At 52.3% G+C, this 21,868-nt stretch overlaps 7 protein-coding genes across 8 annotated transcripts; 4 read left to right on the forward strand and 3 right to left on the reverse strand.

The window, feature by feature from the left end:
* Window position 1: 1 nt before the first annotated feature.
* On the forward strand, window positions 2-2,148 carry HMPREF1120_04792 (the record flags this gene model as incomplete). Of its 2 annotated transcripts, none has more annotated exons than XM_009158936.1 (2): window positions 2-426; window positions 479-2,148. In XM_009158936.1, 2 exons carry the CDS (start codon window positions 413-415, stop codon window positions 2,007-2,009), a joined length of 1,545 nt encoding a protein of 514 aa, XP_009157184.1. The 2 variants fall into 2 exon arrangements, with proteins under 2 accessions (XP_009157184.1, XP_009157183.1); XM_009158935.1 differs by having other exon boundaries at window positions 324-415; window positions 479-2,009.
* A 360-nt stretch (window positions 2,149-2,508) lies between these two features.
* On the forward strand, window positions 2,509-4,850 carry HMPREF1120_04793 (estradiol 17beta-dehydrogenase). The gene is made up of 4 exons (XM_009158937.1): window positions 2,509-2,822; window positions 2,946-3,155; window positions 3,409-3,519; window positions 3,873-4,850. Exons 1-4 carry the CDS (start codon window positions 2,807-2,809, stop codon window positions 3,923-3,925), a joined length of 390 nt encoding a protein of 129 aa, XP_009157185.1. The 5' UTR covers window positions 2,509-2,806; the 3' UTR covers window positions 3,926-4,850.
* On the reverse strand, window positions 4,265-6,727 carry HMPREF1120_04794 (uncharacterized protein). The gene is made up of 2 exons (XM_009158938.1): window positions 5,791-6,727; window positions 4,265-5,541 (listed from the first exon to the last, which is right to left on the reverse strand). Exons 1-2 carry the CDS (start codon window positions 6,180-6,182, stop codon window positions 4,602-4,604), a joined length of 1,332 nt encoding a protein of 443 aa, XP_009157186.1. The 5' UTR covers window positions 6,183-6,727; the 3' UTR covers window positions 4,265-4,601.
* A 141-nt stretch (window positions 6,728-6,868) lies between these two features.
* On the forward strand, window positions 6,869-13,986 carry HMPREF1120_04795 (uncharacterized protein). Its single transcript, XM_009158939.1, has 3 exons — window positions 6,869-7,459; window positions 7,576-8,090; window positions 8,170-13,986. The coding sequence occupies exons 1-3, from the start codon at window positions 7,329-7,331 to the stop codon at window positions 12,489-12,491; spliced, it is 4,968 nt and encodes a 1,655-aa protein (XP_009157187.1). The 5' UTR covers window positions 6,869-7,328; the 3' UTR covers window positions 12,492-13,986.
* HMPREF1120_04796 (uncharacterized protein) lies at window positions 12,792-14,000 on the reverse strand (the record flags this gene model as incomplete). The annotated part of the gene is made up of 1 exon (XM_009158940.1): window positions 12,792-14,000. One exon carries the CDS (start codon window positions 13,998-14,000, stop codon window positions 12,792-12,794), a length of 1,209 nt encoding a protein of 402 aa, XP_009157188.1.
* A 537-nt stretch (window positions 14,001-14,537) lies between these two features.
* HMPREF1120_04797 (uncharacterized protein) lies at window positions 14,538-15,561 on the reverse strand (the record flags this gene model as incomplete). The annotated part of the gene is made up of 4 exons (XM_009158941.1): window positions 14,538-14,711; window positions 14,783-15,020; window positions 15,106-15,496; window positions 15,549-15,561. The coding sequence occupies 4 exons, from the start codon at window positions 15,559-15,561 to the stop codon at window positions 14,538-14,540; spliced, it is 816 nt and encodes a 271-aa protein (XP_009157189.1).
* Window positions 15,562-15,820: 259 nt separating this feature from the next.
* HMPREF1120_04798 (ABC multidrug transporter) lies at window positions 15,821-21,679 on the forward strand. The gene is made up of 15 exons (XM_009158942.1): window positions 15,821-16,544; window positions 16,609-17,382; window positions 17,433-17,712; window positions 17,770-18,003; window positions 18,064-18,854; window positions 18,925-19,087; window positions 19,136-19,471; window positions 19,522-19,645; window positions 19,697-19,768; window positions 19,821-19,871; window positions 19,924-19,988; window positions 20,044-20,659; window positions 20,715-20,795; window positions 20,845-21,222; window positions 21,325-21,679. The coding sequence occupies exons 1-15, from the start codon at window positions 16,296-16,298 to the stop codon at window positions 21,545-21,547; spliced, it is 4,437 nt and encodes a 1,478-aa protein (XP_009157190.1). The 5' UTR covers window positions 15,821-16,295; the 3' UTR covers window positions 21,548-21,679.
* The last annotated feature ends 189 nt before the right edge of the window (window positions 21,680-21,868 follow it).

Genomic DNA, 21,868 nt, shown 5'->3' on the forward strand with positions numbered 1-21,868 from the left:
TCACTGCAGTAACAAAGACACGGACACGACACGACACGACACTGCGAATTACTCTTCCACTCGCCTCGTCAGTGGCTGCAAACACCACCAAACCACTACAACTACAATACTCTATCACCACTCATCACTCCTCATTCATCCCGCTTCTGACACACGACACGCTGAACTCTCGATACACTGCTACAACGCGTCCGTGACTCGTCCATTGCCATCAACATCTCCTCCAGCGACTGTTGATGCAGCAGTTTGCTTCTGACTGCCCTCCTACGATGTACCGACGAGTGTGACCGCGTCGTCGCCGTCACCCTTTGCTCTGATCCATCATGACTGTCCCGCACTCTCAATTGGCGCCGCTGCCTAGCAGATTGCCGTTTCGAATTGTCTCTCCCACAATAGGCTCTGGAGCATATGCATGGTAACATATCTGTCCGCAGAAGATCATGGTTTCCCCAACACACCCGTGCTGACCATTCGACAGCATCAAAAAGGCCGCGCCTCAAACCGAAGAAACGCCCGTCTTCGCCGTCAAGTTCATCAACAAACTCTACGCGCAGAAATATGGCCGCATCAAGCAGAAACAACTGGAGATGGAGATCTCGCTACACAAACATATTGGCCTGCACAAGAACATAATCGAGTTCTACGACCACGGCGACGACCCGTCATGGGTTTGGATCGCTATGGAATTGGCCGAAGGAGGTGACCTGTTCGACAAGATCGAAGCCGACGCCGGCGTTGCAGAAGACATTGCCCATGTCTACTTCACCCAACTCGTCAGTGCTGTCGGTTACATGCATTCTAAGGGAGTGGCTCATCGTGATATAAAACCGGAAAATGTGCTGTTGTCGGCGGACGGAGACCTCAAGATCGCCGACTTTGGAATGGCCACCTTGTTTGAATATCACGGCCGGAGAAAATTGGCAACTACCTTGTGTGGAAGTCCACCATACGTAGCACCCGAAGTGCTGTCGTGCAGTTCGAATTCATCCACAAAAGGCCCTGGGTATCAGGCTGATATGGCAGACATCTGGTCCTGCGGGGTTGTCCTGTTTGTACTTTTGGCCGGAAATACTCCTTGGAGCAGACCGGTGCCACGGGACGAGTATGGCCAACCAACCGAGTTTGACGACTACATCCAGAGCAACGGCAGACCAAACGATGAGTTATGGGATGCGCTCCCACCTGAAGTGCTTTCACTGCTCCGTGGAATGATGAAGGTGGATGTCAAGTCACGGTTCTCGTTGGAGGATGTTCGAAGGCACCCATGGTTCACCCGACCCAACCGGTTCTTGGACCAGAAAGGTCGGGTGAGTGACCCGATCACGATGGCCACAAATATGTTCGAAGCCCTCCACGTTAGCTTTGACGCAGATCCTCTGGCCGGGACGCAACGCACCAAAACCACAGATGATATGGATGTAGACATGGCTCGACCCTACGAGAGCAAGTTTTCATCAACCCAGCCCGTTCTGGCCACCGAAGACATGTTATTTGATTGGGAGCAGCCGCGACATTTGGCCATGTCCAGCACACAAGTGGGAGCAGGGCTTGCCGGGCTGTCTTCCACACAATCTATTTCCACCACCAACTTTTTGGCCGATGAACCTTCCATGTCGCAGTTTGCCCCTACTCCGAGTGTGCCCATCAGTCGGACGCAAATGGCTCGAAGGTTTCAGGATATCATTCCTCCACAGAGTCTCACCAAGTTTTATTCCGGGTGGTCTTTGAAGCTGCTTGTGCCACATATCCTCGAGGCGTTGAGTCGCCTGGGAGTGCCGACTCCACTGGTCCCCAAGCCGGATTCCTGGGATTACGAGTCTAGAATCAGAGTCAAGACGCAAGACAGTCGAGGGTGTCCTATGACTGGGAATATTGCGCTGGAAGTTGTAGGTGAGGGATTGGTGGAGGTTTGTTTTGTCAAAGCCTCCGGAGATCCTTTGGAGTGGCGACGGTTCTTCAAACGCGTGGCCATTCTGTGCAAGGATGCCGTTGTCAAACCTGAAGAGTGATTCCTGTTGCACGAAAAGTGGTTTAGGGACTTTGAAGGGTTTTGATTTGCATTGGAAGAAGTCCGGCGTTGGCTACGAGTGACTACCAGTATAGATTGATACCCTGATGTTAAAATGTCATGATTGTTAAACGTGTGGAGCTACTGTTGTGCGTTAGACAGGATGCGAGATGTGATATTCGTCTTCTTCTCTACAAGAGGATCATGATCTACCGTGGCTTGGATATTATCTGATCTTGAAAACGCATGCGACGCAAAGGTAGGCATTCACGTGGATGGGGAATTCCAGACCGCGACCAGAGTCATCCTTTTATCGTATCTCGTATGTAAATAAGTCCGGTCAGCAGGTACATATGGCGAATACAATAATAACCAGGACATGTAAACAGTTCCGAGTCCTAAATTTGAGCATTGTACATTGTGATTGAAGTGGTCAGCGCCGCAGCCTTGCAGTTGATCAGTTGTAATGATGTATCAATGTACTACTCCGAGTCCGGAATCTTGTTTGCAGCCTCGCCAACCTCGGCCCTTTGCTGCTTTCACATGTTTTGTGTACCTATAGGCGGCCGGAATGACTTCATTCTCTTGCGGTTTGGTTACATTAATCAAGGCCGTGCAGTGCCATGTGATCACATGCCCTTGTTGATTTGACTATTACAACTACTTGTGCACAGTAGTATATTACCTTGAGCTACTCTCGTCGACCTGCTCTCAACCTCCTAAGGCAGAACTACTTGCTCAAAGTCGAGATTCAACACGCAGATACCAAGTTCGGAACAAGTAATAAATCAAGCAACAATGTCTCTCAAGAACGGTAAGCACATCCTTGGGTATCCATCTCCAACCAACAGTCCGCAGCGCAGCTCAGCGCAAGAACCGGGACAATGAAATGAACGAATTGGAATGATCAGTGTTTGACTCTGTTCTGTTTGTCTAGATGCATTCCCCTCCTCCGCGGCCTTTGAAGCCATCAACGACGCCCTCAACTCGAGCGACGCCGAACGACAAGCCGCAATCAAACAGGGCGGCGCGGTGTTTGCGTTTAAACTCACAAACGACAAAGGGCAAGAGGAGACGTGGCATTTGGATCTCAAGGAGTCTGGGAAAGTGGGCAAGGGAGAGGCGCCGCAGGGGAAAAAGGCTGATGGTTAGTAATGGCAAAATATTCCGAAGAGCACAACTGTCGAGATTTCCCAGACGGCATTGGCATATGGGATGGTTGCGGATATCCAAGGGCGGGGGCCCTGGGTCTGGATCTAGGTCATGGCTGCATTGCGCGGTGTATAATGGCCAAGAAAGGACCGACCGAGTTGAGGCGCGTCGAGCGGATTCGAACTGGGTTGGGTGTCTTTGTTTGATTCGTATGGGTAATGCTAACCATACTCTTTGTGTTCTTACAGTCACACTCGTCCTGTCCGACGATAATTTCGGCAAATTGGTTTCCGGCAAGACGAAAGCGCAGACGCTGTTCATGACGGGGAAACTGAAGATCAAGGGCAATGTGATGAAAGGTGAGTGCTGGCAAATCTTGTGTCATTTCTACCTGAAGCGGTTGGAGTGAGCATTGTTATCAAGTTGTGTTGTGTTGGTGCGGCTGGAAGCCACTGCCGCTGCCAGTGCGCCCACCCATCCAAGAAATGGTCAATATACAGTAACCATGGGCTCTTCAGAGACCTGCAGTGGTTGAGGTATAAAGACCAGCTGGATGGGTGGATGCATGAGCATGAGCATGGCTGGCCTGGATGGCTGAATGGCTTGCCCTGTGTTGACCCTTGTGACTTTTGTGTTTCTTTGTGATCTTGCATTTCAGCAATGACAAACAAACACCTGCTGACACTATGCCCTACCTTGTCTCTTCCTACAGCTACGAAACTTGAGCCCGTTCTGGCAAAGGCCAAAGCGCAGTCAAAGTTGTAGTTATAGTCTACCTACAAAGTTTGAAGTTATACGGCAAGTCTAAAGCATAGCCCACAGTAATGTACAGTATAGTACCACTGCAGTGAAGCGACTGGGCTTGTTTGGCGAGAGTCAATATACCTTAACTTGAGGACAATCTTGCATGTGTTGCAGGTCTGCAGTGGTCTGTCTGTTCTAGTCTCTGGTGTGATCTGCTGTAGGCTGATCCGGTCTGATCTGGATTCTGGGCTGATTTGGACAAATCGGGACAAATCTGCCCAATCCGCCCGTGTCTAGCCTGCACAATGAGAGTCGCGGACAGAATAAAAATAGATACCTATGGTATGGATATGGATGGATAACTTGAAAGACAAGACACAGCTAACTAGATTGGCCGTGAGCGTGGTCGTGGCCTGGTATGGGCAACTGCTAGCACCATCACGCATGTCTTCTTTCTTTTGCGTAGCAGTGTCCATTCATTTGAGCTGCCAGCGTTCCTCCTGATGGTCTATAAAATACAGTACAGTAATAGTAACTGCACCATAGAGCGAAGAATCGACATACATGATGACAGAACAGCATCCATTCCCAAAAAGAACCAACCACACATTTATAAACCACCTGTTTATGTACTTCTTCTACCTAAGAATATCTACTCCGAGTCCTGCGCAAACCAATCAATTTAAATCAAGAAACATCACGGTTTCGGACCCGTCGACACGGCAGCCGCAACAGCCATATCCAAAACTCTACCCAGGACACCATTCTCCGGCAACGCGACACCATCATGATCCAAACCTTTGACTTCTTCAATTTCAAAGTCCGCGACCTGTCTGGCAAGAGGACTCGACCACACATCACGAAGATATTTTTGACCGCCAGACCCGAGATACGAGTCCTTGGATCCGAAATATGCCACAATGTGCAACTTTTCCTTCTTCTCTTCGTCCTTCGTCTCATTCTCCTTCGTTTGTGTCTGTCCCTTTGCTTTCTCAGCCAGCCTCGCCACGAACCTCTCATAGTCATCACAAACACCCCAGTAATGCCCCTGTCCTGGCTTTCCTCCACCATGCTTCAACCCGAGAGAAGCTTCTTCACTGGCTCCCGTGGTATCTTCCGCGAAAAACATTTTGATAAAGTAATTCCGAAACTCCTCCGTTTCGCTCGCCACGAATCCGGTAGACTCGAGCCATTTCTTGTCTTCAGCAGAGAGAGTCTTATTGGTTGGTTGTTTGCGCTGTTGCTGTTGCTGTTGGTGGTCTTTTTGCTTTTGATGCTCTTTCGTTTTATTTTTGCCCTCTTTATCACCAGGTGACGGAATCAAATTCTTGACGAGGAACGAAGTGACTTTATTCAATCCCTGCATCACCCCCGCAGGCATGGCGCTGGCGATGGTGAGCATTTTCACACCCGATTTGCTCGGGTGGACCCATGGAGATAGCAAGACCAATGGCATTCCTGGGGACAAGAGTTCCGGAGTATGGTAGACAGTGTTGAATGCGTAGATGATGCCGCAGCTGTGGGCGATCAGGCCGACTTGGGAGACTTCCAATGCTGAGAGGACTTTTGGCACGGTTTCGAGCCAGACGGGGACGCGTTTGGAGACGTGCACGGGTGTAGAGCCGCCTAGGCCTGGTCTATGGATAACATATCAAGTTGGATTCAGAGAAGGAGGGAAAACAGATCATGCAAGGGGAGAGTAGATTGGATTGAGATACAAGGCAGAGAGAGGGAGAGGTGAAGAGACGAATGAACTGCATTGGACTTGGATGCCGTTTGAAAGTGGGATAATGTTGAGTTGTACCCAGTCAACGACTCCCACCGGTCGAATCGGTCGGTTGAATGAATGAACGAACAGAGAAGTGTGGTAGTGTGGTGGCACATACCTATCAATGAAGATCACCCGCACCCCCTTCTGGCGACAGAGATAATCGACCCAAGGCGCATTCCACCGTCCGCCATACATGCCCCCGGCGAACAAGAGCGTCGGAGCATTTCGCTCTATAACTCCAGCAACACCGTACGTGACGTTGATGGTGCACTGCACACTGTCGCTGTAGAAGGTGATGCGGCGATGAAACCGGATCAATGATGCGAACGCCGTGACTGATTCGATGTCGACATCAAGACTCCCCTCATCTGATGAAACGTGGGCATTGTCAGTGGTGCTGGGAACGGCGGACTCGGAAACGCTTGTAAGGTCGGAAGGTTTGATTCCGCTGGCCGGTGCGAGGACGGTAGTGGCAGGTGTTTGTGTGGCCACGACTTCGGTAGCCATGATGATAGACGATAGACTCAAGTTGGATCGATTCGGCTCGATTCAACTCCCGGAGATGGAGATACAGATCAGGGTCGGCTTCTCTTCTCCAATGCACCGCAGTTTGGATGAACACTGGACGGACCACTGTTTGTTGAACTCTGATCAGCAGGTAGATAGGTAGAGACGTCTTCCTTCTCAAACTGCCATCGTCAAACAACAACAGGTCCAGTAGACTTGAACGGGGTGAACAACTGGAAACTTGAAACTTGAAACTTGGACGTAGAGCTTCCTACCTAGCAAGAAGGATGAATCAATCCATCTTGGGGCATGCGGCATGATTGACACCTCACAAGTGCCATGCCATGCCATGCAAATCAATGCACGGCTACCTAGGTACTCCTCCTGCCACCTGGAACCAACACCAGCACATCCCGGATGACAGGACTAGCACGGGAACCTATCCAGGACTCTGAGTACCGTTGATCCACTGGCCAATCCATTTCGCAACATCAGATCACTGCAGTTCGTGAATGGCCGTAACACAAAATGAGAGTTGAAAAAAGGTAGGTAGAGAATGGCACAACCAACAAACATACCATGGTGTGTGGTGGAGTGAGTGGCACCATCCCCATCGCGCCACATACCACGCCCCACTCACTCACTGCGACGACACCCAACTTGGACATGGACCGCAACGGGAGTGTTGGATGCACATTGGCACTGCACTGCACTGCTGCAATGAGGCTCGAAGCACCACCGTAGGGATGCCGATGCAAGGAAAACCATCCGGCCAGTGCAGGATTGGCCTTGAAGCGGCTGATGAACGGACTGGACTACTACCTACCTACTAGTACTCAACCCTGCAAATCGGACTCGCGCGAATACCTTAGTTGCAAAGACAAAGAGTCAAATGGTATACTGCCTACAAAGAAATGCATGAGTGATTGAGCATCGACCGGGCCCTTGTGCGAGGGCTGCTCAGTTGGACAAACTTGACCTTGAACCACCAAACCTGGACTACTAGCATCCATTCAAGAAAACCAACCAGGCCGAGCTCGCGTTGAGTAAGCCCTTCCAACGTTCAAGTTTGGGGACGGATCAGCAACCCAACCAGCAACTTGTGACTTCTACTCCTGTACGTTCTCAAGTTGCGTTGGCGCCAAAATGGCGGTCGTGGTCGACGGTGTAGCCTCGAAGGAGGCATCGCCATCGCCATCGCCATCGCCTTCCATTGAAGAAACCAAGAAGAAGGCGCAACAACGACTGGCCTATCTCTTGGTGGTGGAACTTCTTGCGTAAGTTCAAGTCAGACTTCAAGTCCAACTCCCCGTCCTTGGCCTTGTCATTGCTCGCTCTACTTTCTCTCTACCACTGCTTTTAAAACAAGATCTTGACGGAAAACCTGCCACAGTTATCAATTCGCTTCACCGGTCCAATGGATCGAAACCCAAAAAGTACTTCTGGAGGAACTGCAATGCAAGAATTTCATCGAAATCGGGCCCTCGGATGTTCTGCTGGGCATGATGAAAAAGACCTTACAGGCCAACAAACAAAAGGAAGCTGTGCGCGGCCTGAATCGGAGAGTGCTCAGCGTCAATGCCAGCCAGAAGGATCTTTACCGTGGATTGACGACGGACGATGACATCGAGGACGACTCGGTCGTAAACGAAAAAGACCGAAAACAGGATCAACCTCCTGCAACGTCGGCACCAACTGCTCCTGCTCCTGCCCCCGTTCCGTCACCATCACCAGCCGATATCACAGCAGCCGCCACCACCGCGGCAGTCAAGGAAGTTGTGAATAGTTCTCTGATAGAAGACAGACCAGTAACGGCCAAAGATGTGGTGCTGGCTATCCTGGGATCCAAGCTGGGGAAACAAGCGTCATCCATAGCGATGGACAAGTCAGTCAAAGAGCTTGCAGGAGGTTGGCTTACCCACTTGAGTCTCTCGGCTGATGAGACACTTGTTGTTAGTATGTAACTGACTAACTGTTTCATTTCCAGGACGATCCATTCTCGAGAATGAAATCATCGGTGAACTCGAGACCGAGTTCGGTTCGACCCCTGAACAGGGCGAAACGATGAGCATTCAATCACTCTGTGATCGTCTGCAAGGAGCCAACTTCTCCGGCCAATTGGGTAAAGTGACCAAAAATACCGTTTCGAAAATGCTGTCCTCCAAAATGCCCGGCGGATATGACATGAGTCGAATCCGAGGCCATCTGGAAACCCGCTGGGGAGCGGGAACTGGCTTGCAGGACATGATTCTATTGCGAGCCAGTGCGCAGCAGCCGAAGAACAGACTGGCAGATGTTTCCGCAGCTGAGGCATTCTGGGACACTCATGCACAAACAACGCTCGGCGACCTGGGCCTGTCGAGAGACATGTCAGCAGTTGTCGAGGTCGAGACGGCACACGCGGCAGCTCGCGTGTCCCTGCCAGACCCTCAACAGGCAATCGCACAATCACAGGCATATCAGACCTCTCGGACTGCCGAACTCGAGGTCCAAGCACGAGCCTTGGGAATTGACATCCTCAGCGCAAACAAGATCGGCGAGCAAGCACAACAGACCCTCAAAGCTTTGCAGGCAGAAATCGACCATCTTACCGCCGAGCTTGGGGACCATTTCATCAACGGCATCAAGGGCCACTGGTCTCCTAATAAGGCCCGGACTTTTGACTCTTCCTGGAACTGGGTCTTGCAAGACATGCTGACCATCTACTACGGCATCTTGCGCAAAGAGTATACCGCCTCCAGTCGGCCTGTTGCGCTGAGCTTGCGATCACTGAGAGGTCGTGCATCCCCTAGGTTGGTCGACGTGGCTCGGTACCTCAAACAGACACAGACCAAGGCGTCGTCTTCTGCATCCGACCAAGCCGTGTCCTTTCTCGAGCAAGCGATTGCCGAAATCGAGGCCTCGAATTCTACCCCTTCAATCGCATCTTTCGCGGCATATGCTATTGAAAGCAACAGAGCGCCCCGAACGGATATTGATGAGCAAGGCAATGTCACGTACAGCGAGGTGCCTCGTACAGACGCGAGCGTCTTCAGCAATGTCGAGCTGAAATTACACGACGGGGCGCGCCTCCGTGAAGACCAGCAGCTGAGAAATCTCTACCAGCGGTTGCTCGGAGATGCCATGCAGTCCGCAGAGTTCCAGCAAACCCTGGCCGGAAAAAACATACTGATGACGGGAGCGGGAAAAGGCTCCATTGGACTGGAGCTGCTGAAAGGCTTGTTGACCGGAGGCGCCTCTGTCATTGTCACCACCAGCAGCTTCTCTCCGGAAAACATGCAGCATTTCCGAGAGATTTATCAATCGCATGGATCCAAAGGGTCTCGCCTGATAGTTGTGCCTTTCAACCAGGCCAGCAGCCAGGATTGTGAATCGCTCATACAGTGGATTTACGATCCTGCACACGGACTCGGAATGGATCTGGACCATATCATACCTTTCGCTGCCATCTCAGAAGTCGGCCGAGAGGTCGACAAGATTGACTCCAAATCTGAATTGGCGCATCGTCTGATGCTTACCAACCTCTACCGTTTGCTCGGGCATGTCAAGCAGCAGAAGACGACCTGTGACCATCGCGGTCGTGTGACACAGGTCTTGCTCCCGATGTCACCCAACCACGGCATATTTGGCGGTGACGGTCTTTACGCGGAAAGCAAGCTAGGTCTTGAAGCCCTGTATACCAAGTGGTATTCGGAGAGTTGGAGCGATAGCATGTCGATTTGCGGCGCATCTATTGGCTGGACCAGAGGCACTGGGCTCATGAAATCCAACGACCTTGTTTCACAAGGAATTGAAGAAGCTGGTGTAAGAACGTTTTCGACACCCGAGATGGCTCTGTATCTGCTGCTCTTGCTGTGCAGGCCCATTGCCGAGACCAACGAGATGGCGCCAATTCAGGCAGATCTGACCGGTGGAATGGGTGACTGCCGGAACCTCAAGGAGATCGTGTCCAAAGTGAGGTCGGACATCGACCTAACGGTGCAGATACGGAAGGCTGTGGCAATGCAAGATGAGGCGGACCGGCTGATCATGGGCCAACCTTCGCCGAAGCCTTGCCCACATCCCACTCCGCGCTGTGCAAACATGCGGCTGGATTTTCCTCGTCTTTTGGATTATGCCGCGGCCAAGGCAGCGGCCGGTGATGCCCAGCTCGAAGGAATGCTGGCCTTGGATCGAGTTGTCGTCGTCACTGGCTTCGGGGAGGTCGGCCCCTGGGGCAGCGCAAGGACGAGGTGGGAAATGGAGTCGGACGGGAAACTGTCTCTAGAAGGCTGCATCGAGATGGCTTGGATCATGGGAATGATCAAATACCACGATGGCGACATTGCCGGGAAGCACTATATTGGCTGGGTTGACACACAAACGTCGCAGCCTGTCCCAGACTTGGAGGTTAAGGCGAGATATGAGACACAAATCCTGGCTCATTCAGGTATTCGGCTAGTGGAGCCTGAGCTTGATCTCGGTTACGGCGCGGATGCGACGCGTCGGAGCATGCTGCAGGAAATCGTCCTGAATGAAGACATGTTGATGACGGTGTCAGAAGAGACGGCAGCCAATCTCAAGCTCGAACACGGGAATCTCGTCGACGTATACCAGCTTTCCGGCACGGAAAGTGGTGAAGTTCGGGTTCGCATGAAGAAAGGAGCCCGGATCATGGTTCCCAAGGCGTTGAATGTTCCTCATGCCATTGCTGGTCAGATTCCAACCGGCTGGGACCCAAGAGTCTATGGTATCCCCGACGACATTATATCCCAAGTCGACCGGGTGACACTCTTCGCGCTGGTTTCAGTGGCGGAGGCTTTGCTCACGGCGGGAATCACGGATGCGTACGAGTTGTACCAATACATCCACGTGTCCGAGGTGGGCAATTGCATCGGTTCGGGGCTGGGAGGAGTGCACGCGTTGAAGGACGTCTTTCGGTCCCGCCATCATGATCTTCCAGTACAGTCGGATGTACTACAAGAGACGTTTATCAACACCACCGCCGCCTGGGTAAACATGCTGCTCATTTCCAGTGCTGGCGCCATCCGCACGCCTGTCGGGGCATGTGCCACCGCTCTCGAATCTCTCGAGTCCGGCTATGAGCTGATCACCAACGGCCAAAGCAAAATATGTCTGGTCGGGGGCGTGGACGACTTGGACCAGGACATCTCGATTGAATTTGCCAACATGGGCGCCACCGTCGACCCAGCCGAGGAGGAAAAGGCTGGTCGGGCGCCGAATGAGGCTTCTCGGCCGACCACGTCGACTCGCAAGGGGTTTGTTGAAGCGCAAGGCGGTGGAGTGCAGATCCTGACTTCGGCACGTTTGGCTCTTGACATGGGCCTGCCTATCTACGGCATCATTGCCATGGCCAATACCGCCAGCGACAAAGTGGGCCGCTCGGTTCCCGCACCAGGTCAAGGGCTTTTGGGGAATGCCAGGGAAAAAGCCGGCAAGTATCGATCGCCCATGCTCGATTTGAATTATCGCCGACGACGGTTAGAAGCAAGACTGCGCCAGATTGAGGAGGCTGAGCAATTGGAATTGGAAGTATTGAAGCTGGAGGAAACATCTCAACCATCAGGCTCTGACGTCAGGTCTCATCCCCAAGAGCGTCGCCAGTGGATCGAGGCAGAAGCCGACAGACAACGCAACGAGGTGTTGGCCACGTACGGACACCGGTTCTGGGCTGCTGACCCTGAAATCGCGCCCATCCGCGGAGCACTGTCGGTCTGGGGTTTGACGATTGACGACCTAGATTTTGCGTCGTTCCACGGCACTTCAACGACAAAGAATGATCTCAACGAAACAGGAGTCATCCAGCGTCAACTGTCTCATCTCGGCCGTGCAGAGGGTAATGTTCTTTTCAGCATCTTCCAGAAATACCTGACTGGACATTCCAAGGGAGGAGCAGGCGCTTGGATGTTTAATGGTTGCCTTCAGGTATTGGGTTCGGGCTTGGTACCGGGCCACCGGAACGCAGACAACATTGACGCCGCGCTCCAGGACCGCTCGTTCCTGTTCTATCCAAGCCACAGCATCCAGACCAGGGGAGTGAAAGCCTTTTCGATCACTTCCTTTGGGTTTGGACAGAAAGGAGCACAGGCCATCGGTGTCCATCCGAGATACTTGTTTGCCGCCATCGGAGAGGACGAATATGAGCGCTACCGAGGGCGAGTCAAGACCCGCACACAAAAGGCATCACAAGCTTTTACTCGCGCGCTTGCGCTCAACGATTTGTGTCCCATCAAGTCGACGACTCCGTGGGCCAAGGGACAGGAGGAAGCGACTTTGCTTGATCCGACGACGAGGCTGTTTGGTTCATAGTGGCGAGAGCTAGGTATAGTAGCAACAGCCTGTTATTTGGGTGATTATGTTCAGCATTGAGAAAGAAGAATAATCGAGGTTCAAGCGTGGGATGCAGTGTTAAGCTGAGATGCAGTTCAGATAATGGAATTTAAGGTTAGTACAAATCAGATCTAGTATCGGCGACTACACGACTAGCGGCCGTTAAAACTCATACTCATCAATACAGAGCTTTTATCATTTTACCTGAAGACATATCTATCAACTTCCGCAGCAATAATGTATCTATCAGAGCCTACCTCTTCCTTTTCTCGTGTCTCTCTATAGATCTACAAACCCATCAGGCAAGGGCCTATTCTCCACCCAAGCCCTCACCGTATCCGCAAAGAGGCTCGGATCCTGTCTGTTCCAAGGATGTCTCATTTTCGGATGCGTGACCGCCTTCGTTTCCGGACATAGTTGCATCCCAATATCAGCAAGCCGTTTCGCATCATGAGGGTGATCACTAGTCGGGAGCAAAACACCAGCTTTGCCCGCGGCAATGACCAAAGTCGGACTTGGCCAAGGTTCAGGCCATTTCTCGTTGTCGGACATAGGTTCACAGATCTGACGACATAAAGCCAACGTACAGAACGAGGTGTCGATGTTTCGAATGTCGGCGCCGTCCATGAGCCAGCGGACAACAAATCGAGGGACACAATTTTCCAGTCTTTGGGATGTCCATACTGCGTAGGGTAAGAGTCCAGAAAGGCGAGAGGATGGTCCGGTGGGTGTGGGAAATACTTCGAATCCGGATACGAGTAGTCGTGACACAACTTCTGGGTATTGAGAGGCTAGACGGATGGCGACGTGAGCCCCTAAACTGTGTCCGACGACGTGGGCGATGCCGTTGTGTGCGTGGTTGACGATTAGTTGACGGAGGAGGTGGGCGGAATAAGAGACGGAGAAGGGGGTTATTGTTCGTGATCTACCGTGGCCTGGTAGGTCGGGGACTAGGATGTGATAGGAGTTGGATGATGGGGAGGTTGATGTGGAAGATGTTGATGTTAGATAAGGTGTGACTAGGTCCCAGTCCCGGCCGGTTGTGAAGGCGCCATGGATGAGGAGGATTGTTGGGCCTGTGGCGTCTGGGCTTAGAGATTCAAACGCGAGGCTCGGTCCATCTTTTTGAGGTTCAGGTTGTTGCCGATCCGCTTCGGACGAGGCGGAGGCGGCTTCTTGCATGGGACTGGGCTGTGGACCGCGCAATGGCGTTGCCAGTGGTTTCTGATGACTCGGACTGATTTTCAGGATTGTGGACTGCTTCGAGTTCGGGTTATTGTGGTCGCAAGAATAACAAATGGATCTGACGGGGACGAGGCTGTGACGGATGTTCAAGTTTCGGCGGACGACAAGGCTGTTGTTGCTGTTGGTGGTGGTGGATGCTGATGTTGATAACGGCCAGCCAATGAGTTTACACTTCCCGGATATTTCCAATAGAGTAGGTTTGCAGCTCAACGCACGTGATAACGACAGAATGCCTGTTCTCATCTGCCGCAAAGCCGCGGGTTTAGGAAGATTACACTTGGTGTAGACAATGTACTCTCCACTGTGTTCTTCCAGATACTGCAGGCAGAGAAGCGCTGATGGCAAATAGTAGATGCTGGAGTATGGTTGTCAACACTGAACGAAAGTGCGCCCACCAGCAGTGAGGCCACTTGATGACCCGCACAAAAAGGGGGAACCAATCAGCAGCTGCAAGGTTGGGCCACGCGTTTCGTGAACCTCATTTCATTCTACGAACATTTGTCCAACAGCCTATCTACCGCTGTACATCTGACGTGCCCTGTGGTCGCATTGATGAGTCTATAACGTTGTAGCCCACATGGCCGACCAAATCCCCCACTTTCAGTTTCCCTTTCCCGTTGACGTCGGTCATCTCTATTGTTTTTTTGACGAGGACGCCAGTCGACTGTCCCGTCATGCTCTCTTAATTTCCTGTCGCGTCTTTTCCGTGATGGTGTGGTAATAGTCCTTTCATTCGCGTCGTAGCCGATTTCGGCGTCCATTCTTCCTCCTGGAGGCACACTACTCGGCGTTCCGCAACACGCGCGCCGGGTGCACGACGTTGAAGATGAACAGTGCGCAAATCATAGGCAAGCAGTCGAACAGATACAGATAGATCTCATGGTTGCCGATTTCGCGGCTAAGCTTGCTATTGTTGTCGCCTGCGAACTCGACAATCCGAAAGATGATTCGTAGCTGGAAAACACAGGTCATGTCAGTCGACCATTGTACAAAAAGCAGGCGACCTGGACCACACGTGGGCTTACCGAAATCAGTGCAAGGGACACCCAAATCGTATTGAGGACCAATTCGCTGCCATTGGCTTTTTCCGGATCACACTCCTTTTTCAACCGGCGTCGGAAAGCGATGGAGAGAGCCAGGAAGCAGAAAATAAAACACTGCTGCAACACCACACCCGCCGTGTACACATGTAGTCCGATGTTGATTGTTTTGTTGTCGGTCGAGGTTGTAATTGCTGCTCCGCCGAGCTGCAACAGGAATGCCCTGGGATTTCGGTCAGTTCTGTACATCATATCCGACCTCCACCGGGGCGTCATCCGCCGGTACTCCTGCGTGGGCCGCTGCTCACCCAATGTCGCCGCAGATGAACAGAATCGCAATTCTTTTTGCTGGTATCCTCATGAGCTTCCGGTCAGGCAGACAATAGTCCACGAGGCGACCGAGGAGAACAAAGTCAAAGGCGTTAATCCATAATGGAGCGATCAGAATGAGGATAAACTGTGCCTCGTACACCTCCGACAGATCCAGGGTCTTGATGACAATCAGCCGAAGGATAAATGCCGTCGTCTCAAGTAGGCCGCCAAAGGTGATGATATAAGCATTCTTCTGACGATAGATGATCGCCTGTGCCAGGTGGACAAAGGTCGTCAGGCCGTAAAGCACGACGAAAAGGATTGCTGCCGCCTCGGACGGACAATAAGACCAGTAGATCTTGGGATTGTCGGCGAACGCCGTCACATCTATACTTGTCAGCTCTCACAGACGGTGAGTGCGCAATCTTTGTCCGCCTACCGCATTTGGTCATGCCTGCGGCATAGATCAAAAATCAAACCGGCTGTTGTAAATGCGTGAGGTGGTTAACTACCATGTGAGCCTGAGGGCGTCTCTCTAAATGTCCATGTTGGAAGTCCAAACACACTGGAAGATGCGTTAACATCGCTGGCGAGAGCGTGTCAGTCTTGGGTCAAAGGCTGGGGTTGCAGGGGGGAGAACATCAGGTGGGCCCACATTTCGAATCCGAAAAAGTGAGGCCACTTTCCTCCCACTCTTGTCAGTTAGGGACGACGAAACAGTGGAAAGGAGGCAGTATGATTGAATTGCTATCATCAATTGACCAGCCTCCTCCAATGACAGAGAAGTCGTATGCCTCTGGCTGGGCGCCCAGAGATCGTAGGGACAACGTTCCGGTGCTAGGCGACGAATAAACCAGTCGAGAACGACAGACGTGGAAGGCTAGCCACCGTTGGCCAACGTTCATCGAGCAAATAACGTCCTGCAAAGATGCTTCAAGTCCTTGGCCCAGGATCTGCGGGATAGCACCATTTATCTATCTGGCCAGAAGTCTCTCCCACCGTGGCACCACTTGGATGTAGAGTAGGTGTCTAGGTATGTGCTCTTGTGTTCGTGTTGCCTACCTCTGTGCAGGGAAGCCCCCTGCTTAGGTAATGAGGACCTGTCTCTCGCGATTTCCTACTGTCAACCAAAATACTTACAGTCAGGAGCCTGAATTCGTCGGGTGAACCTGAGGTGACCGTCGCCATGGCGGCTACTACGAATTTCAACGCCTCCAGCGGTTGGAGTCACGATGCGGACGATTCCTTCCGGGCGTTGTTGCCCGCAACATCTGGACTGGTGGATTTCACGTTGCTCTTCGAGGAGGCGATTCTGATTTTGGGACCTCTTGCACTGGGAGTACTTCTGCTGTCCATACAGGTGGCGTGGAAGGCATGGAAGCGGCCGCGCAGAAAGCTGCGCGGCCTGGACAATCCACGATCCGTGGTGAAGGCTGTCAGTACCCTATGCCCATCCATCATGACTTACGCAGAGACCGAAGCTGACCAAGCGGGTGTAGGTCCTATACGTGACACTGCTCGTTCTGCAACTCACGACCGTGATGATCACGATGCTGTTGCAAACCGCCGGCTCCATCGTCACCACCAAGGTCTCCGATGCCGCCGGGGCTGTGTCCTTGGCTTGCGCTTTTTTGCTGGCGGCAGATCAGATGCTGCACGAGATATACTCTCTCCGTTCGTCAGCATTGTCGCAGGGTATCCTCGGATGGTGGGCGTTGACGGACATTGTGACGATCCGCTCACAATGGCTCCGGCCGCAACATCGTGCTCCAGCGGCGTTGTCGACGGTCCAGCTCGTGGTCAAACTCGCCATCATCGTGACCGAGGAGCTGAGTAAGAGACCCCATCTGCTGCCGCAGTTCGCAAACTCTCCTCCTGAGGCACTCAGCAGCATTCACAACAGATTTCTGCTCCTCTGGGTGAACCCACTCATGAAGCGAGGGCTGTCTGGGATTCCCATAACTCTCGCCCAGCTCTGGGAGGTCGAGAAGCAGTTCTCCAGCACGGTCCTCACTGTGGAAATGGACCGATTGTGGGAACGGCACCTGACCAGAGAAAAGAGATCTCCTCTGTGGTTGTTGCTCGTAGGGGAGTTCAGGTGGCTCTCATTCCTACCTCTTCCAATGCGCGTGGCCCAGGCTGCTTTTCAATTTGCTCAACCATTTCTCATCCAAAGGACCTTGACCTGGTTCCATTCTCCGGTCGATCCGGAGTCTAACAATGTCGGGTACGGCCTGCTCGGCGCTTTTGCCTTTGTTTATATTGGAATCGCGGTATGTGCCGACCCGAAGTGTCTGCTGCATCGATTGACTGACTTTGACAGGTAACGACCGCGTATGGACAGTACCAGATTGTCCGGCTCATCACGGCCCTGCGCGGCAGTCTTGTGCTGCTGATATATCGCAAAACGCTTGATGTCAAGAAAGCCGGAGCGCAGGACTTGAGCTCCATCACGCTGATGAGCACGGATGTTGAACGAATCGTCCAAGGTTTGCAGTATGCGCACGAAGCGTTCATCAGCTTCTTCACCTTGGGTCTCTCGCTTTGGCTACTTGAAAGACAGCTCGGGGTAGCGGCGGTCGCTCCAATCGGGGTCACAGTTGGTACGTTTGGTTTCTAACCCCCAACTATGTCGTGCTGAGCTGAACTTCTGAACCTAGTCAGCGCCCTAATCATCGGAGCCTTTGGGTCAAATATCTCGAATGCTCAGAAACGATGGCTTGAAGCCGTCGAAAGGCGAGTGGCGGTAACCACCCGCGTCCTTACCAACATGAAGAACGTCAAGATGTTGGGCCTAGCCAACCACATGGCTGGCATGATGGAAGCGCTGCGTACAGCTGAACTGAACATCTCGTTGGCTCTCCGACGATGGCTCACCATGGCGGTGGGACTCTGTAAGCCTCGAATACTGATACCTGTATGTACCAAGCCAGAAGACTGAACATATTTCACAGCGTTCGCGGCTCCAAATCTTTCCCCAGTTCTGGGGTTTGGCATTTATATCGCCGTCGCGAAAAAGCACGGAGACACTCTGTTGAATGAGAAGGCCTTCACAGCTCTTTCCTACTTCAACCTTGTCCACCAACCTCTCAACGTCATCATCCAGACCTTGCCAGCCGTGATAGCTGCGTTGGCGGCCTTCGATCGCATCGATACGTTTTTGAAGCAGGAGTTGCAGGAAGAGTCCAACATTGGACTTACGGACGAGAGCAAGCCAGATACCATGACTGCCTGGATTCCGGACCAGCTAGACGAAAAGAAAGACGACAAGAAAGTCACGCTCGTCAGTCTGTCCAGTTCGGACGTGTCCAGCCCATCTACCCCGGAGCCCATGACAGACCAATGCATCTCTATCGTGCACTGTACGGTTCATCGCGCAGGTAACACCAAGCCTGCTCTCAACGACATTAACGTCCAAATCGCAAAGGGCTCCATCACCATGGTTGTTGGGCCGTCCGGCAGTGGGAAGACAACACTGATGGAATGTATTCTGGGCGAGATCTCGCCTTCAAGCGGATCCATTGTCTTTGCCAAACCCCAAGGCTCCATAGCCTACTGTTCTCAGATCCCTTGGCTGCGCACTGGCTCGGTCCGGGAAAACGTGCTGAGCGGCCTGCCGTACGAGGCACCTTGGTTCCAAACGGTAATGCGCGCCTGTACGTTGGACCAAGATTTTGGAAGTGAGGCCGACTCTTCGGTTGGTCACGGAGGCAATGGCCTGAGCGGAGGCCAACGACAGAAAGTGGTATGTTTGACAGACCACCGACGTGACTCGCTCTGTATAGGCGTGTGGATGGCTAACTGATTGATACCAGGCACTGGCGAGGGCCATATACTCGAGAAGACGCATCCTTGTCATTGATGAGCCCTTCACCGGCATTGACAGTAGGTCCAGAGAGGCGATAGTAGATAGCCTACTCGGTCCCAACGGCCTGTTTCGTCAGCTGTCGCTCACTGTGCTCATCACTTCACATTCCGGTAAGATCAGTACCAGACCGGGGACATACTTGAACTGACATAATGGAGCAAAATATCTCTCTCACGCCGACCTTATCGTCGTGCTCGACTCGAAGGGCAACGTCATTGAGCAAGGACCGTTCCAGGCGGTCCAGGACTTGACCATAATGCAGGAACCGCAGTCCGATACTGCCGCCACAGCAGAGAAACAACCGATTTCATGGTCAACCAACCCATGCGCATTCGCTCTGGATACAAGGGAAGATGTAGCCGCAACAAGCACCCAAAAATCGCGCAGAGGAGAACTGGAGGCTTACAAGTACTACTTCGCCTCCCTGGGCTGGTGGAAGCTCTCTTTGGCGGTTCTTCTGGTGATCTCCTTTGTCTTCTTCACTCTCTTCCCCCGTAAGCTCAAAAATCGACGCATGTTTGATTACGAGACTGATTGGAAATAGAAATATGGTTGGCGTGGTGGACTTCATTCAACGTCAAGCACCCGAATCAGCAGCTCGGACGTTGGCTTGGGCCATACGCGGCGTATGGTTTCCTCGCATTCTTGTCGTTGGCGGCTGGGACATGGTGAGTCAGGTTTGTTGTGGTTGCGGTTTGTGATATACTGACTTGGTACAGGCTGATGCTCTGCGACATGGTCGTCAACTCCGCAGGGTCACTTCATTCCACTCTGGTGAAGGCGGTGCAACGGTTGGTTCTCTGTAACCTGGTACAGTACCTTCTAGCTAACCACCAGTGAAAGTGCTCCGCTATCAGTATTCTGGACCATCGACCCCGGTGTCACGGTGAATCGGTACGTATCTTCCCTTTTGGTTCGCAGTAATCTGGGCTGATATCAGAACTAGGTTCAGTCAAGACATGTCGCTTGTTGACATGGAACTGCCGATGGCTTTTGCAAACACAGTCATTAGTGAGTACAACCCCAAATCTACCGCATTGTTTAAGCGACTGAGCGGTATGCATAGCGTTCGTCAGCTGTATCGCACAGATGGTGGTCATTGCAGTGGGATCCAAGTACCTCGCAGCTGTCATCCCTGCAATCATGGCTCTTGGGGCGGTCGTTCAGCAGCTGTATATCCGCACTTCACGGCAGCTTCGATTTCTGGACATCGAGGCTAAGGCGCCACTCTATACCTTATTCATTGAAACGTACAATGGGCTCGCATCTATCCGAGCATTCGGCCTCCAAAGTCAGTTGAACGACGAGATGGCGGCCAGTCTCGATGTTTCGCAGAAGCCCTTCTACCTCTTGTTCTGCATCCAGAGGTATCTGGGCCTCGTCTTGAACTTGATGGTCGCAGGACTGGCGCTTCTCCTCATCGGAGTATCGATCGCCACCAGAGGACATGTCGGTACGGGATTCCTCGGCGTGTCTCTCATCAACCTTATGACCTTCGGCACAAGCTTGACCGATTTTGTCAACGTCTGGTGCACCCTGGAAATCAGCTTGGCGGCGGTAGAACGTGTCAAAAGCTTTTCCGAGCAAACGCCCCAAGAGAAAACGCTGGCGCCCGATCCCTTACCGCCAAATTGGCCAGAGAACGGGAGTGTACGAATTGAGGGTTTGTCGGTGTCTTATGGGTGTGTGACAGTTTGTGTGTGAAAAACAGAACTCTGCTAACGAGATGTGTGGTAGCGGACCGAAACCTGCCCTCCAAGACATTTCATTGTCTATTGGACCAGGCCAAAAGGTGGCCATCTGCGGCAGGAGCGGAAGGTAAGTCGGAACCGTTTGATTGACAGTTATCATGCTGACTTTCATCCAGCGGCAAGACGAGTCTGTGCCTATCGTTATTCAAGCTGCTAGAGTCGTCCGCTGGCTCAATAACAATAGGAGGCCACGACATTGCCCATGTTGAGCATGAGCGATTACGCGAAGCTATCGCCGCCGTCACGCAGGATCCTTTCCTCCTGCGCGCAACATTGAGATCAAATCTAGATCCCAGGGGTTTGAGGGCAGACCAGGAAATCATCGAGACCTTGCAGGATGTTGAGCTGTGGAGCAAGTTTGACCATGGAGACAAGCCGCTGGACACGAAGATCGACCCTGACCATTTATCATTCGGCGAGAAACAAAAGCTCTGTCTTTGTCGAGCCCTCCTCAAGAAGAGCAAGCTTCTTGTCTTGGATGAAGCAACAAGCGGGTAAGTGCTGTCGCCGTCCGTCAATGGGCGGAGTTTGCTATGGTCATCCATCTGATGGCCAAGTTTCATTTGGAGCAATTGCTAACCGCATTCTGTCTGCAGAGTTGACCAGGAAGCGGATGAACTGATCCATCGTCTTGTATGCCACCGGTTACCAGAGACCACCGTCATCTCGGTCATCCATAGACTCGACCAGATCAACCTTTACGACCGTGTAGTGCTTCTTGCGGAGGGCAGGATCGTGGAGGATGGGAAGCCAGAGGAGCTCCTGAAAGAAGAAGGCTCTCTTCTCTATGATTTGCACCTGCATGGGACAGAGGATTAGTTCATCAAGAAATAGCAGTCATTCAGTTGAATTTCACTCCTGGGCCGATTTGTTAGTTTCGGGTTTCGTAGCCTGGTTTCCATCTCATCCACTTTCTTGGTTTTGGAGCCTGTACGATCAAAGGAGCCTGCTGAAACCGTATGGATCATGTCAGCGGGTATCACTGTCACCGTCGCAAGAGGAGCATGGAATCTTGGTAATGTTCGCTCGGCTGCAAGCATTTTCAAAAGTAGAAGCTGCGGTTTGAACAGGAAAGGCTCCCAAATGCTGTCCACCAAAAACGTTACATAAGCGACACGAGACTACACCGGCCCACTAAAC

This window comes from Exophiala dermatitidis (assembly GCF_000230625.1).
Source record: "Exophiala dermatitidis NIH/UT8656 unplaced genomic scaffold supercont1.4, whole genome shotgun sequence".
NCBI lineage: Eukaryota > Fungi > Ascomycota > Eurotiomycetes > Chaetothyriales > Herpotrichiellaceae > Exophiala > Exophiala dermatitidis.